Genomic DNA, 15916 nt, shown 5'->3' with positions numbered 1-15916 from the left:
GCCCGGGGTCTGAGTGAGTGATGGCATCTCTTAACTCCTTCCAATGCTGCCACCACCATCTGACTCCCTCCCACCGGCCTGCTTCCCTCCTAAGCCCCCAGCCACCACTAATCTCCCAGAGCTTTTCTGGGGAATACATAGTATTTAGTTGCTAAAAATAAATTGCCCCCAGAACAAATTGGCTCTTCAGAAAATGATGTTGAATCTACCAACAGAATGGCCAAGCCTGCCTCTGCAAACCCAAATTACATGATGTGAAAAATAAAACGTTAAGTGCCTTCTCTCCCCAGTGTTGTCTTGGAAACGCGTCCTGACAATAGGGCGGTCCTTAGAGATTGCTCAGTAGCTCCAGGAAAGCTCCTACCCTGGGTCCACAGAGGCTGAGATACCCCTGCTGGGCACAAATTGGGGCACAGGGGAAGCCCTCACCCCTACTAGCCTACAGCCTGGTGCACCTGGTAGTAGGGGTTGGTCCTCACCTGACTTCTTCCCCAGTTCCTACAAGACCTGGCTTTCTACCAAGCAAAGCAGTCCCACCGTTAACCCTTTCTTGAGTCCTGGCCAGGTCTGTTTAGGGAGGGGCTCGTGCGGACTTTGGAATAGCTAAAGGATTTCTCAGATTTTTCCTTGTGCCCCTCATACCACTTGGGAAACCTTGGGTGCCAGAGGGGAATGTATACTGACTTCTAGGACTTCCATCAATCTGTCTCCTGCTCACACCAACCCCTTCTCACCCCATCCCTGGACCCTGGTGTCCTGAACTACAGAGGAGTAGGTCTTTTCCTCTGCCCTCGGGCGTCTCTGTCACTCAGGTTTTTGCATGTCCCTCTTTCCCACCCCCATGGTTAGGTGAGTTTATCACCTTCCCTAGGACACAGGCCTGGCCATCCCTGGACAGGAGGGACTACCCTTGACCCCTACCCCTTGTATCCACTTCTGGCTTCAATGGTCCCGTCAGCCCGAAGCTCCTTACCTGTCTCTGGGTGGCCAGTCTCCTCTGTGTGTCTACCACTAGACTGTGAGTGGCTCTTATGAGGAAATACCTTGCTCACTTCTATCTCTCTCAGCCCCTAGCAAGGGCCTGGCCTAAGCTGAAACACCAACTCTATAGAATCATAATCCTGGCCAGCAGCACAGGCTTCCTCACACCACCCTCTGCTCCCCAGGTGCTCTTGTCCTACTGGCTTCGAAGGACCGACCTGTGGGGTGAACACAGATGACTGTGTGGAGCATGCCTGTATCAATGGGGGTGTCTGTGTGGATGGTGTAGGCAACTACACCTGCCGGTGTCCCCTGCAGTACACTGGTAAGCATGGTGGGGTCAGAGACACACCCCTGAGCCCCGTGCCATGGGCAGGAAAGTTGGGGCCTCTGTAGTGTTCACAGCAGGCTCAGCTGGGCCTGGCTTCTCTCCTGCCTCTTGTTCCTTCCTCCTCAGGAAGGGCCTGTGAACAGCTGGTGGACTTCTGCTCCCGAGATCTGAACCCATGTCAGCATGGGGCCCAGTGTGTGGCTACTCCAGATGGGCCCAGGTCAGTGTTGTAAGGGTCCATAGCCGGAGCTCTGCCTCTGCCCTCCCTTCCTATTCCTTCCATTTCTGGGTTTGCTCAGCTATCCAGGGCTCCTGAGGGAGGGTGGGGTGGCTCTGGGTACCCCTCTGTGGCTACACAGACTTGGGTTTGTAGCTGCACTCTGAACAGATCCCTTGGCCACAACATTGAACCTATTTTCTCCTTGTAAACTGAGTGCAGTGGTAGCTCCCTCCTGGATGGTTCAAAGATTAGTTGAGGAAGTGCATGGAAAGCCCTTAGCCCCTGTGCGTAAATTCTTTACCCACTTCTATTCATTCCAAATTCACTATTTTTTATTTAGTTAGTTAGCTTTTGTTGGTCATGAGGCTTGAACTCAGGGCCTGGGTGCTATCCCTGAGCTCTTTTGCTCAAGACTAGTGATCTACCACTTTGGGCCACAGCTCCATTTCCAGTTTTCTGGTGGTTAAATCTAGATAAGAGGCTCATGGACCTTCCTGCCCAGGTTGGCTTCCAACCACAATCCTCAGCTTCCTCAGTATATAGGATTACAGACATGAGCCACCAGCTCAGATGCTCAGATGCACTACTTCTTATCCCCAGTTCAAAAAAAAAATCAAAAGCCCCTCTGATGGTCAAAGCTCAGCTGAGATGTGAGGAAAGGAAGGCTGAGCCATGCCCACATGCAATTGCTTCCACTTGTTAGCCATCCCACACAGTGAATGTCAGGTAGATTTTTTTTTTTTTTTGCTGCAGAAACACAAAGTACTTTGTTCATGAGCTCACCTTAGATGTCCCTTGCAAGTTCAGTAATACACAAAGGAAGATCTGCTTGTTCTGTGGTCACACTGGGGAGTTTGGGTTTAGCAGGGCTCAGTTAAGGGGATTTCTCAAAGCAGGATTAGGTGTTCACTGGAGGCTTCCTGGAAGAGGTGAGGTAGTGGCCTGGAGGGACCATGCAGGGAGAGAGCGTAGAAGGTGTTCCAGAATCCTCAGTTGTGAAAGCAGGGATGTAATTAGTGTGTGGGAAGGGGATGGAGGACTATGCACTTTATTTGTTACACAACTGGTTAGCTAAAATGGATTTGGAGATAGGAAGATGGGAGTTGGCTTGGGGCCAAGGCTCCCATTTTGGGGAGAGCATGAACCTTGCAGAAGGAAAGGAGGCTGGGCCCAACAGAATTAGACAGTCTGGTGGAGGAGGGGAAGCTGACATGATGGTTGTAGGACCCTGAGCTGAGGGTCCTGAGAACCTGGAAAGAACAGCTGAGAAGCAGGCAGGTCTAGATGGGGCTGCAAGTTGGCCCTGGCTGAGCAGTGGGTCGTGAGGGTGTGTCTTCTGGGATAAGATTCTCATTTCCCCATTTCAGGATGTTTCTTTCCCAGACCAGGACACTGAATTCACACAAGCTTTCTTCTTACACTAGAAAAGGCTCAGGATAGGCTAGGAGGACTTTGTATTCAGGGCTCTGCACAGCCTCCGGGGACGTCCCCACAGAGCCACTGGAACTTGAGGTTCCATGCCAGGCAGAGTACATGGCTGATTCCCAGCCACCCTGCTCACCCCCAGGTGTGAGTGTGCACCCGGCTACACGGGTGACAACTGCACTGAGAATCAGGATGACTGCAGGGACCACCGCTGCCAGAATGGGGCCCAGTGCGTGGACGAAGTCAACAGTTACTCCTGCCTCTGTGCTGAGGGCTACAGGTGAGCTGAGCCTGGACACTGTGAGTGATTCCACTGATGGGGCTGGGCTGGGCTGGGCTGGGCTGGCAGGAGCTCTTTCATTACTGGGGGAGGGTGATGGTCAGAGACTCTTAAGTCCAATACTGGGTTTTAGCCACAGTTTCGCCAATCCCAACTGTATGGCTTTGCGAAAGTTCTGAACAGCTTAGAATCCAAGCAAGGGTCCTTCAAAGCCAAGCAGAGGATCCTTGGCCCATTTGGTGAAGGGGTGAAAGGTAGGTACAGATCATTCACTTTTCTGCCAGAGGTCCAGCGGAACCTCAAAAGGCACATCTTACCATAAAGTTGATCTGCCTTCTATGGGCTCCCTTGGGAGTTGAAACCAGCACCTTGAGCAAGCTAAACATCTGTTCCATCCCTGAGTTATACTCCAAGGCCCTTGTGTCATTTTTAACCCTCTTAGAGAGATGTCATTCACATGAAAATCACCCAAAGATAACTTTCAATGGTTGTTAGCTCCCAGAATTGTGCATCCATCACAACAGTTTTCGTGACTATTACTTTTCATGTCACCTCTAGCCCACCCTCCATCCCAGTAACTACTTACCTTACCAATGTTTGTGTCAGTGGATTTATGTATTCTGGACATCTCAAATACTGGAATCATGCTATCTGTTGTCCTTTGCTTCTGGCTTCTTTTGCTTAGCAAAATATGTTTCTTTTCTTTTCTTTTTTTTTTTTTGTCGCTCGTGGGGCTTGAACTCTGGGCCTGGGCACTGTCCCTGAAATTTTCAGGTCAAGGCAAGTGCTCTACCACTTGAGCCACAGGGCCACTTCCGGTTTTTTAGTGGTTAACTGGAGATAAGAGTCACAGACTTTCCTGCCCAGGCTGGTTTTGAATTGCAATCCTCAGATCTCAGCTTCCTGTGTAGCTAGGATTACAGGTGTGAGCCACAGGTGCCGGGCCTTAGCAAAATCTTTTCAAGGTTTGGGGCTGGGAAGATGGCTCAGTGGTAGAGCGCTTGCCTTGCATGCCTGAGGCCCTGGGTTTGATTCCTCAGCACCACATAAGCAAAAAGAAAAAAGCCGGAGTGGCACTGTGGCTCAAGTGGTAGAGTGCTAGCCTTGAGCTGAAGAGCTGAGGGACAGCGCCCAGGCCCAGAGTTCAGGCCCCACGTCCGGACCCAAAAAAAAAATCTTTTCAAGGTTTATCCATTTGATAGCATGTTTCAGCCTTTCTTTCCTAAATGATATTACATTGCATGGATGTATGTTTCGTTTATGCATTCATAAATTTATGAATATTTAGGTTACTTCTAATGTCTGGCTATCATGAATACCAATGTTATGAGTATTCACATACAAAGTTTCATGTGATCACACGTGTTCAATTCTCTTGGGGATATAACTAGAAGTGCATTTGCTGCATTGCACCGTTATCCTATGTTTAACTGTTTGAGGAACGGTTAAGCTGTTTTCTAGGGATGCATCATTGTATATCTCTACCAGTATGTGAGATTTCCAGTTCTTCCACCTCCTTGCAACTTGCATCAATTTTTTTAAAATTCTAGCCATCCTAATGAGTGCATTGCATTGTAGTTTTGGTTCTGCTGCTTGATGGTTATTGAAATTGAGCATCCTTTTGTGTACTTATTAGTCATTTTGAGATCTTTGGAGAAATGTTGATTTAAATTGTTTAACCCAAAAAAAAATAAATTGTTTAACCAATTTTTAAGTTGACTTGTTTTGCTTTTTCATTATTAAGTCTTTATGTATTCTAGGTAAGTTCTTTATCAGATACATGTTTGTCTTCCATTCTGAGGGTCTTCTTGATAATATCTATTGATAGCCAAAAGATTTTAACTTTGATGATTTCTAGCTTGTCTCTATTTTGCTTTTGTTGCTTGTGACTCTGGTGCTATATCTAAGAAATTGCTGCCTAATTCAGTCATAAGATTTATTTCTGTTGTCTCTTAACTCTTATGTTTAGATCATTGATCCATCTTTAGTTAATTTTTGTATATGACATGAGGTAGGTATCCAGAGCATTTATTTTTGTCAGTTTTGGGCTTGAACTCAGAGCCTAGGCACTGTCCCTGAGCTTTTTTGCTTAAAGCTAGTGTCTACTACTTTAGCCACAATACCACTTCTGGTTTTTGAGTAGTTAATTGAAGATTAGAGTCTTTTGGGGGACTTTCCTGTCTGGGCTTCTTTGAACCTCGATCCTGAGTAGCTAGGATTATAAGCGTGAGCCATCAGTGCCTGGCCCAATGCATTCTTTTGGTGTATGACTCTCCAATTGTCCCAGCACTATTTATTGAAAAGATTGTTTTTTTCCTACAATTTGACTGTCTTGGCTTTCATGTAAAAAATCAACTGACCCTAAGTGTGAATGTATTTATGAGCTATAATTTACATTCCACTGATCTACATAGTTAGCCATTATGCCTCACTCTTTTCACAATTTGTTCACGATTTGTTCTTATTCAAGATTATTTTTGCTATTCTGGATTCCTTGAATTTCCATGTGAATTTTAGGATCCATACATTCTACAGAAAAAGTCAACTGAGATTTTGATAGGGATTATACTGAATCTGTAGGTTGATTTAGGAAGCATTGCCATTGTAATGATTTTAATTCTTCTGTTCCAAGAACATGCAATGCCTTTCCATTGACTTAGAGTTTTAGACATTTCTTTCAACAATGTTTTTGCTTTCCAAGTATATGTTTCATGCTTATTTAAAAAATTATTCCCCAATATTTTGTTCTGTTTAATGTTATTATATACGAAATTGATTTCTTAATTTTATTTTTTGTCAGTATTGGGATTTGAATTCAGAGCCTCATGTTTGCTAGGCTGTACGCTAGGACTGAACTATGCCTCCAGCTTTATTTTTTGCTGATTATTCTAAGATAGGGTCTCATTCTCACCAGGTGTTTGCCTGAGTCATGATCTACCTACTTTAGACTTCCCGTACCAGCTGGGATGACAAGTTTGCACCACCACATTCAGCTTTTTCCCATGGAGATGGAGTCTAATGGACTTCTCTGCCTGGGCTGGCCTGGAACCAAAAACCTCCCAATCTCATCTTCCTACATAGTTTGTGATAATAAGCTCATGTCACTGTGTCCAGATATGGGTTGGAAACATTTCTGCCTAGTTGGCCTCTAACTGTGATCTTCCCAGTCTCAGTCTTCTAAGTAGTTAGGATTGGCATCAGCCATCATCTCGTGCTTAAACTTATTTTCACACATGGACTTTTTTATCCTGCAATCTTACTGAGTTCTTCAGTTAATTCAGAGAGTACTTTAGTGGATTTATTAGGATTTTTCTTATACAGACTTATGTCTTCTCTTTTTTAATATAGATATATTTTATTGCATTTCTGGCATAATTGACTAGATCCTACAGTGCAACATTACATAGTTATGAGAGCAGATACTTTTGTTGCTTAATCTTAGTGTGTCAACTTTCAGCATTTTACTATTAAATATTATGTTAATTGTATGGTTTGGGGGTACCTTTTATTAGCTTGATTCCTAGATTATTGATGTTTTATCATGAAGGATATTGAAGTTTATAAAGTATCTTATCTGTAACTTTGTGATTTTTTAAAAAAAAATTCAATTGATTTTATGTTTTACATTACTTGATATCAGATGTCAAACCAACCTTGCATTCCTGGGGTGAATTCCCAAATGGTCAGAGTATATAATAATTTTTATGCTTGCTTTGATTTGCTAATACTTTGTTGAGACATACAGGTTTCTCAATATCTTTTTGGCTGTCAGTTCTCTTAGATAATAGTATTTATTAAGTGCATTTCCTACCAAAAAAACCCTTGTACAATTAATATATGCTAATAAAAATAAATTTTTTACAAAATGAAAAAAAGAGAACATCCTCTAAAATATTTAGTCTTTCTCTCTAGGACTTTGGAAGAAGAGATACCCACTTCTTCCTTTAGCTTTGTCCTCTCTGACCTGTTGTTCTTTCTTCTTAGGGGACAGCTCTGTGAGATCCCTCCCCACACACCAGCTCCCAGCAGTCCCTGTGAGGGGGCTGAGTGCCAGAATGGGGCCCACTGTGTGGACCAGGGCAACCGGCCTGTGTGCCAGTGCCTCCCAGGCTTTGGTGGTCCTGAGTGTGAGAAGTTGCTCAGTGTTAACTTTGTGGATCGAGACACTTACCTGCAGTTCACTGACCTGCAGAACTGGCCACGGGCCAACATCACCCTGCAGGTGAGTGACCATAGTACCTGGTAAGAAAAGGAGTCATGTAGCAGGGGACCTGCTCAGGTCAGAGGGTCATGGTACATCTTGCCCAGGGAAACTGGGAGAAAACTGTGTTGGGATCTTTTCTGGATATCAAGATTGCAGCTTGCAACCTTTGCAATTGCAAAGGCTATGTGTCATAGAGTAGGGCAAGCAGGAAGGAAGTCTCATGAGTGACTGAGTCCAGAAAACCAAACATGTCAGGGGCCTTTCCTACCATCTCTCAGCTCAGCTACTCCTCAACTTCTACCTCCAGTGCCATAGTCTATTTAGGCTGTGCCAGGTGACCAAAATATAGTCAGAGTGACTGCTAGGCTTGTCCTAGTGTTGGGGTCCTTTTCATAAGTTTAACTACATCTTGGAGGATCATCATGTAAAAGCAAGTCCCATCTCAACAACACTGATTAAAAATATGGACAGAGGCTTGGAAGGTGGCTCAGTGGTAGAGTTCTTGCCTTGCATGCATGAAGCCCTGGGTTCGATTCCTCAGCACCACATAAGCAGAAAAAGCCTGACAAGCGCTGGCCGAGCGCTAGCCTTGAGCTGAAGAGCTGAGGGACAGCATCTAGGCCCAGAGTTCAGGCCCCATGACCAACAAAAAAAAAAAAAAAAAAGAAGGACAATTTGCTAAATTGTCTTGGAGAAAGCGAGTGTATTGTATTCTGTATCTCTGGATGAAGTATTTAACTCTTCAGTTATCTCTCTCTTTCCATTCCATTCCTAATCACAAGTACTGTCTTTCTCCTTCCCCTTCTTTTTTTTTTTTTTGACCCTTCTTCCTTTCCTCTCAAAACAAGCCTTTAAAGAAGCCTCTCAAACAAGCTCATATTCCTTCCAGGCTTCCATACCAAAATCCTTTTCACTCACACTGTCCACACAGAAGACAGTAGCCAGCCCAACTGCTCAACAAGACAAAACTCATAAACCCAAGCAGCCACCACCTCAGGCACATGCTTTGTTTATCCTGATTATCCCCCCTCCCTGCCCCACAGAAGATCCAAATTTCAGAGTTTAAGATGTTCCTAAATTGGAAATGGTAGTACACTCCTGTAATCTTAACATGCAGGCAGCTAAGGGAAGAGGACTGGGAGTTTGAGATAAGCCTGGGCTACATAACAAGCAGAGATTCCTCCTACCAGTTCTAATTTGACAACCATCAGCATATGAGTCACTCACATGAAACTCATGGACTAACCATTAGGAGATGGAGTAGTATAGTTGGTCTAGCCTGAACCATGCATCCACCTCTACAAACCAGCAGATAAGGTCCTTTATTAAAAGAAATCAGAGAAGACTGGGTGCCAGTGGCTCATACCTGTAATCCTAGTTACTCAGGAGGCTGAGAGCTGAGGATTGCAGTTCAGAGCCAGCCTGGGCAAGAATGTCTGTGAGACTCTTATCTCCTACTAACCACCAGAAAACTAAAAGTGGCACTGTGGCTCAAGTGGTAGAGTGCTGACCTTGAGCTGAAGAGTTCAGGGACGGTGCCTAGGCCTAGAGTTCAAGACCCACAACTGACAAAAAAGAAAAAAAAAAAGAAAGAAATCAGAGAAGATGGACAGACAATAGAAAAAGATGATGGCTCTTACAGCAGCTAAGGGGGAGCTACTCCCCGAACAAATATCCAGCTCTTGCTTGCATGGTTCCAGTGATAAACATCATTAAGTAGCTTCTTCCTTGCCTGGATAAATCTGGCTCTCAGCCATAGCTATCCTGAATGTGTTCCTCGGTATTTCTCAGCTCATACAACTAGTTTCCTGATACCCACCTGGAGGTGGCCATCCTTATGTGGCTCTTCTTCTCTCTGGGCTCTTCCGTCCTCCTCAGCACATACTTTCTGAGCTTTAGCTGGCCCATCCTCCCCGTTGCCTGCCCTTGGCCAGACTGGCAGTAGATATTTGAACTTGAGGCTGCCAGCCTCTGTCAGTACCCCCTAGAGGAGGGAGGCTGGTTAGCCAGGGGAAGATGGCTCTGCACAGAATGTTGTTCTTCCCAACTTGAGTCCCCCATCTGCCTGTGCTGCTGCTGGTGGGATGGGAGAGAAAATGCCTTTGCCCTTTAGGTCTCCACGGCAGAGGACAATGGGATTCTGCTGTACAATGGGGACAATGACCACATTGCGGTTGAGCTGTACCAGGGCCATGTGCGAGTCAGCTATGACCCAGGCAGCTATCCCAGTTCTGCCATCTACAGGTAGGTATATGTATGCCTTCTAGCCCTCCTCGGGTGACAGAGTCTCCTAGGCCAAGAATAGGTAATTGTTGGGACCACTAGAAACCTGGGTTGTCTAAATAGAAAGGCCATATGAACCAGCTTGGATCTAAGATTCTCTGAGGCCTGAGTGGTGACCCCTTCTTCACCATCCCCCCCATGTAAGAGGAGTCGCCTGAATGGGGACAGAGATCCCCAGCTTTTCCCTAGGACCTCAGGAAGAAGAATAGGAGGCATTCAGTTGTGACTTGGTCTCCACAGTGCTCTCTCTAGAGATTTGGCCCCTTGGGTAGCAGTGTTGGGGGAGTGCCCAGCCAGTGTGGCATGAGCTGAAGCCCACTGCCTGTGGTGGGGGCACCACATCTCCTTCCAGTGCTGAGACGATCAATGATGGGCAGTTCCACACTGTCGAGCTGGTCACCTTTGACCAGATGGTGAATCTCTCCATCGATGGCGGCAGGCCCATGACCATGGACAACTTTGGCAAACACTACACGCTCAACAGTGAAGCTCCCCTCTATGTGGGAGGTGAGGACCTGGCCCAGTGGAAATGGCTTCTGTCCCTCCTTAGACCTCACCTTGGGCCTGTTTGGCTCTCTGGACACTGCACTTTGGGGGGGAGTACCAGAGGATGGGGGTGGCTCAAGTGACTAGCCAAACTGGCAGTGGATTGCGCTCTCCTATGTGGAGCCCAGGCTGCTCTGCCCAACTCAGGCTGACAAAGAAGGGTGGATGATGGATCTAGGAGAACGCCTGGGCCATTCCCAGCCTTCTTACAGACCACAAGCACCTTTCTTCTTAGATGTGGGTCAGAAACAGCTTAGGGTCCATCCCTTGTCTTGACTCTGAGAGGCCAGAGCCACTGCAGTTGACCTAGCCCAATTTCTGCACTAGCTGGCTACTCTAATGTTTCCCAATTGGGACACAGGGGAGGGTTCTGGCCTCTGCTACTGAACCCAGCTCTGCCTTTACCAACTGAGCAACTGCAGGCTAGTTGCTCAGCACCTGTCACATGGGGGTTAGCAGCCTCTACCTCAGGATTGCTGGAAGCAATATGCACAAAAGCAGGTAACAGTGCCCTGCACATGAGTGCCACACCCAGGCCCTTTGCTTTAGTCATGGTGTCTGGTGATGAAAGCTGGTACCATGGAGGGTGAGAACAGCCAGACTTCAGGGACTGGCACCTCAGAACTTCACTCATCATGTGGTCATGCCAAGTCTGATATCCCAGCTCTGATACTAGTGGAAACAGCTTTTCTTATGCTTTCTGAGGAAGAACTCTGGCCCTCTGAGATGACAAAGGACCTTGGTAGGAATAAGACAGAAGCTGAGGGCAAGAAGGGTCACTGGAGCTGTCCAGCAGATCTCACAGGAGGATGTCAGACATTGCTTAGGCCCGAATCAGCCTGGCTTTGTTCCCTACCCATCTCAGGAATGCCTGTGGATGTGAACTCTGCTGCCTTCCGCCTGTGGCAGATCCTCAATGGCACCAGCTTCCATGGATGCATCAGAAACTTGTACATCAACAACGAGCTGCAGGACTTCACTAAGACACAGATGAAACCGGGTGTGGTGCCAGGCTGTGAGCCCTGCCGCAAGCTCTACTGCCTGCATGGCATCTGCCAGCCCAATGCCACCCCAGGCCCCGTGTGCCACTGTGAGGCTGGATGGGGGGGCCTGCACTGTGACCAGCCAGCTGATGGCCCCTGCCATGGCCACAAGTGAGTTTGGGCTGGGCTGAGGGAGCCCTTGTCCCTTCCCTGCAAGTTCAACTTCCTGATGATGAGGGCCATGTTTTTTTGTACCTGAGTGCCAGTAGTGGGGCTTGAACTCAGGGCCCAAGTACTGTCCCTTAGCTTTTTCACTCAAGGGTGTCACTCTACCACTTGAGCCATAGCTCCTCTTCTGGTGTTTCGCTGGCTAAGTGGAGAGAAGAGTCTCGTGGACTTTCCTGCCTGGGATGGCTTTGAATGGTGATCCTCAGATCTCAGCCGCCTGAATTGCTAGGAGTACGGGCATGAGCCCACTGGTGCCCAGCTGGTTTTCAATTTTTTAATGGGAAAAGGTCTTTTAAGACATTTAGGAATACACTGCATTCCTTGTGTGTCTTGGGAACAGGATAAAAAGTCCTGTGAAATCCAGGTTGGGGAGTGAGGGGAGGCCCTTTCAAGCGGGGCTTTTCTCATTGTGCCTTTTCTGCCCCTCTTCAGGTGTGTCCATGGGAAGTGCGTGCCTCTCGATGCTCTTTCCTACAGCTGCCAGTGCCAGGACGGGTACTCGGGGGCCCTGTGCAACCAGGCTGGGGCTGCGGCAGAGCCCTGTGGGGGCCTGCAGTGCCTACACGGCCACTGCCAGGCCTCAGCCACCAAGGGAGCACACTGTGTGTGTGACCCTGGCTTTTCTGGCGAGCTGTGTGAGCAAGGTCAGGGGCCTCTCTCCTGACATGCCCTCTGCAGCGTCCCTCCCCGCTCTTGCTTTAGCAACTTGATGTCTTCTTTCTCCCAACCTCAGCAACCCCTTCTTCCTCCAGTTCTTCCCACTCACCTAGGTGACTTTTGGCTTTTGGTGTCCTGATCCTGTGGGCACTAAACCCCAGCCCTCCCATCTTTCCAGGACCTTTGTCTGACCTGCAGTTCCCTTGCCTAGGGCACTGCCCTTTCTGGCTCTCTCCTTACAAAAGTGACCACCCAGGTGGCAGCTCCTGAACGCCACCTCTTGGTCCCAGGCACAGCAAGAAATCTGATGGATGAGGACTCTTGCCCAGGCCCACGCTGCCTGCTTGACCAGGATGCTTCGGCTAGAATCCAGATTGCTGAGGCTGGGCAGAGGGAAGATCTTAAGAGCCCCTGAGCCATCCAACCCATTTCCCAGCATGATTCCCTTTATAATGTCATCGCCTCCAGGCCTCAGACCTTGCACACCTCTGTACCAGCCACCACCTTACCTTGGCAGTCACTCAGGCCTGGAGGGCCCTGGCAGCTAGACAGTTCCTCCTTCCCCCTGAGCACACTGTGGGCCCAGGAGGAAGCCGTGAGCAGGTGCATGCGCCAGAGGTGGGAGGATGCTGGGGTCCGAGGGGTGCGAGAACACGTGGACCCCTCCCGGAATGCGGCCTGCCTCCTCCTCCTCCTCCTCCTCCTCCTCCTCCTCCTTCTCCCTCCCTCCTACGGGTGTGCCCTGAGGCTCTTTCTTGGTGTCTATCCCATCCAGAATCCGAGTGCCGGGGGGACCCTGTTCGGGACTTCCACCGGGTCCAGAGGGGCTATGCCATCTGCCAGACCACGCGCCCACTGTCGTGGGTGGAGTGCCGGGGCACATGCCAGGGCCAGGGCTGCTGCCAAGGCCTGCGGCTGAAGCGGAGGAAACTCACCTTCCAGTGCAGCGATGGGACGTCGTTTGCCGAGGACGTGGAGAAACCCACCAAGTGCGGCTGTGCGCTTTGCGTGTAGAGCCGCGTGGACCGGCGGGCGCGGGCACAGCGGCCGGCAGCTGGGCTGGGGTGCGGGCATCACCAGGACGGCGCCTGGACCTTGGTGGGCGCGGGGACACGTGGACAGCCTTGGGAGCAGACTGTGCTGTGGCCGGGGCAGAAAGGCCGGGCCCCAGTTGGGGCCACCTTCTCCGGAAGTGCCTTGCACAAATAGGCGCTTAATAAATATTTGTTGAATGAATGTGTGCGTGAGGTCAGGCCACAAAGGGCAGACGTGGCAAGCCTGTGGGCCGGCTACCCCTTTCCGGAGCAGCGACTTCCTTGGCTGGCAGCTTAGGCTGGCCCAAACTGAGATCCCAGTCCCAGGGGCCCCTTTCCCCTCTGATCGCAGCCTCCTGGAGGTAGCTTCATTGTCCCCCAGGGTCAGGGGTCTCCGCTTCGAGTGGAGGTGGTTCCTATCTGACCCTCAAGTGTAAGATGACTCTGGTTTCTAAGGAGCCGTTGGGAGAAAATGGCCCACCAAGGAGGACAGGGCACTCTTGATACCCGCTGAATAAACCAGGGCCACAGAAAGGGCACTGGGCCTGGGCTTCCCCAGCCACAAACTGCTGCTGAGCCCCTGACAGAGGGGTGCTGTGTGACTGGGCCGACTTAGAGTCCTTGACACTGGCCAGTGGGGAGCAGTGGAAGGCACAGCAGTCCAGAGGTGGGGGGCCGGGGGGAGGGGGGGCACTGGTGCCACTCTGGCAGACTTCCTACCTGAAACTACCTGATGTAGCATCGGGAGGCTGGCTGAAGAAAGTAATCATGTAGACTCCATTCTGAAATGGGGGCCTAAGGAGAACACCTGCTTTGATGATCACAGCAATTATTTCTGTGCCTAACCCAGGCATGGGGTACTGTAGATGTTCTGTTCTGCCCTTGGGGGAGCCACTAGGGTGGCCAGGAAGAGTGATGAACCCCGTGGGGGGCTCCAGCCACTGCCATGGCCTGGACTGCAGCTGCTCACCCTCGGTATTTGCAATGAAGGCTCTGTGTTGGAAGACTCACTGGATACACACCTGTCAAAGATGGCTTTGTATTTTTTTTTTCATGCAGAGGTAGAAAGATGAGTTTTGAGTGTCACAGCAAATTTGCTGAGGGGAGGAAAGGTTACCCTCTCCTTTCCCAGATGACTTTCCCAAGAGGATATAATGGGGGGGGGGGGGGGGGGGAGTGTCAGAGGGGAGTGTTGATGGGCAAGGGAGCATGTTTCTATCCTGACTCCTTCCATCCCTGGCAGTGTTAGAGAGCTGCAGTGCTCTTATGATCAGGCCCTTGACATAGATTAGTGCAGTCCATGGCGGATAGCTGGGGGGGGGGGGGGGGGTACACGTGGACACATTGCCCGCGGGAGATATACGAGTCCCAGTGTCAAAAAATGACGTTTGGAAGAGGGAAAGAGGGAGGAGGGGGGAGGAGAAGCCTAGCACATTCCATTGTATAGGCACTCAGATCACTGAGCATTATGGGGCCCCGGAACAGGAAGAGGACCTAATGTGCTCAACCTGAGAAATGTCCTCATGACTGGATCCACTATGCACCAGAGGCCAGGCCCCGAGGCTCTGAGGAAGACAATACCTGTTCCTACCCTTCAAGTATTCAGAGGCCTGGGCCTCTTGGAGTCTTTCCCAGAGTTGCAGTGTGCCTCTTTTACTTCAAGCTTCTGGGCCACTGTGGGCTGCACAGGACAGAGAAGCACAAGGGCAGCTAGCTTCCCCTGTCACCACCATTGATTGCCCAAGGCCCTAAAGAAGCCAGTTCTGGGCTTGAGAGACACTGACTTGCAGGTCTCTCCAGTCTGCAAAAGGTGGAAGGGGCACCTGCAGACAAATGATGCCACCTCTTCTCTGAGGCAATGGGGTAGAAAGGCTGCTGTGCTGTCCAAGGGAGTCTCAGAAGAGACTAAGGCCCTTCCCACCAGCACCACCATACTGGTCCTCCAGAGTCTGAGGACTGGGAGTAACCACAAGGTGAGGCAGACAGAAAGGGGTGAAAGCCATGTGCCCCAGGATCAACATTTTGTACCTCTTGGCCACCAACCTGCAAGTCACGGAAGGACCCACTTGACCTGTAAAGCTCTGTAGGTGTGAAACTACCCCTTCAAGAAGTCACCTTCAGGGGCTGGGAAGGTGGCTCAGTGGTAGAGCGCTTGCCTTGCATGCCTGAGGCCCTGGGTTCGATTCCTCAGCACCACATAAGCAAAAAGAAAAATAAAGCCGGAAGTGGCGCTGTGGCTCAAGTGGTATAGAGCGCTAGCCTTGAGCTGAAGAGCTGAGGGACAGCGCCCAGGCCCAGACTTCAGGCCCCACGACCGGACCCCCCCCCCAAAAAAAAGAAGTCACCTTCACACCTCACACCTCTGAGGCAAAGACCTTCAGTTTGCTTTGTGGCTCCCATTGTCTATTTCCATTTTTTCATGCACCAGAGAGCCAGCAAAGGGAATTCCAGGGAACTAGTGCCATGATGGTGCTAGGAGATGGAAAAAGGCTGTCTTTGTCTCCTCTGCCTGCTGTTTGCCTAACCACAAAAGTATCTCTTTATATAGAATACTTACAGATTCTAATATATATATATATTTGTATTTCATTTTGTTATAGTATTTTTATATGTTAAAGTCAACATTCAGTGTCTTGATTATCAAATGCTACGTGGTTGTGACCTTTTGTCTAGAGTTACAGTAGTCTTTGTTTGGACGACTCTTATAGAGACTGGTTTAGAGCAGCCCCTGAGGGAGCTTACAC

The 15916-nt window shown here is 49.2% G+C and overlaps 1 protein-coding gene across 2 annotated transcripts in view; it reads left to right on the top strand.

Annotated features, from left to right (window-relative positions):
- Slit1 (slit homolog 1 (Drosophila)) overlaps nucleotides 1–13374 on the top strand; it is a 148537-nt gene extending 135163 nt beyond the window's left edge. Inside the window, exons 29-37 of one of the 2 annotated variants that reach the window (XM_013017794.1) lie at nucleotides 1167–1306; nucleotides 1439–1532; nucleotides 3100–3237; nucleotides 7222–7459; nucleotides 9555–9685; nucleotides 10077–10231; nucleotides 11136–11424; nucleotides 11914–12125; nucleotides 12914–13374. In XM_013017794.1, coding sequence (XP_012873248.1) covers nucleotides 1167–1306; nucleotides 1439–1532; nucleotides 3100–3237; nucleotides 7222–7459; nucleotides 9555–9685; nucleotides 10077–10231; nucleotides 11136–11424; nucleotides 11914–12125; nucleotides 12914–13152 — 1636 coding nt within the window. In that variant the 3' untranslated portion in view covers nucleotides 13153–13374. The remainder of the gene's footprint in view (nucleotides 1–1166; nucleotides 1307–1438; nucleotides 1533–3099; nucleotides 3238–7221; nucleotides 7460–9554; nucleotides 9686–10076; nucleotides 10232–11135; nucleotides 11425–11913; nucleotides 12126–12913) is intronic. The other variant, XM_013017795.1, reaches the window with a different exon arrangement.
- The last annotated feature ends 2542 nt before the right edge of the window (nucleotides 13375–15916 follow it).

This window comes from Dipodomys ordii, unplaced genomic scaffold, assembly GCF_000151885.1.
Source record: "Dipodomys ordii isolate 6190 unplaced genomic scaffold, Dord_2.0 Scaffold36, whole genome shotgun sequence".
Taxonomy (NCBI): Eukaryota; Metazoa; Chordata; class Mammalia; order Rodentia; family Heteromyidae; genus Dipodomys; species Dipodomys ordii.
Note: the sequence above shows the minus strand (reverse complement) of the source record. Positions and strands in the feature narration are given on the sequence as shown.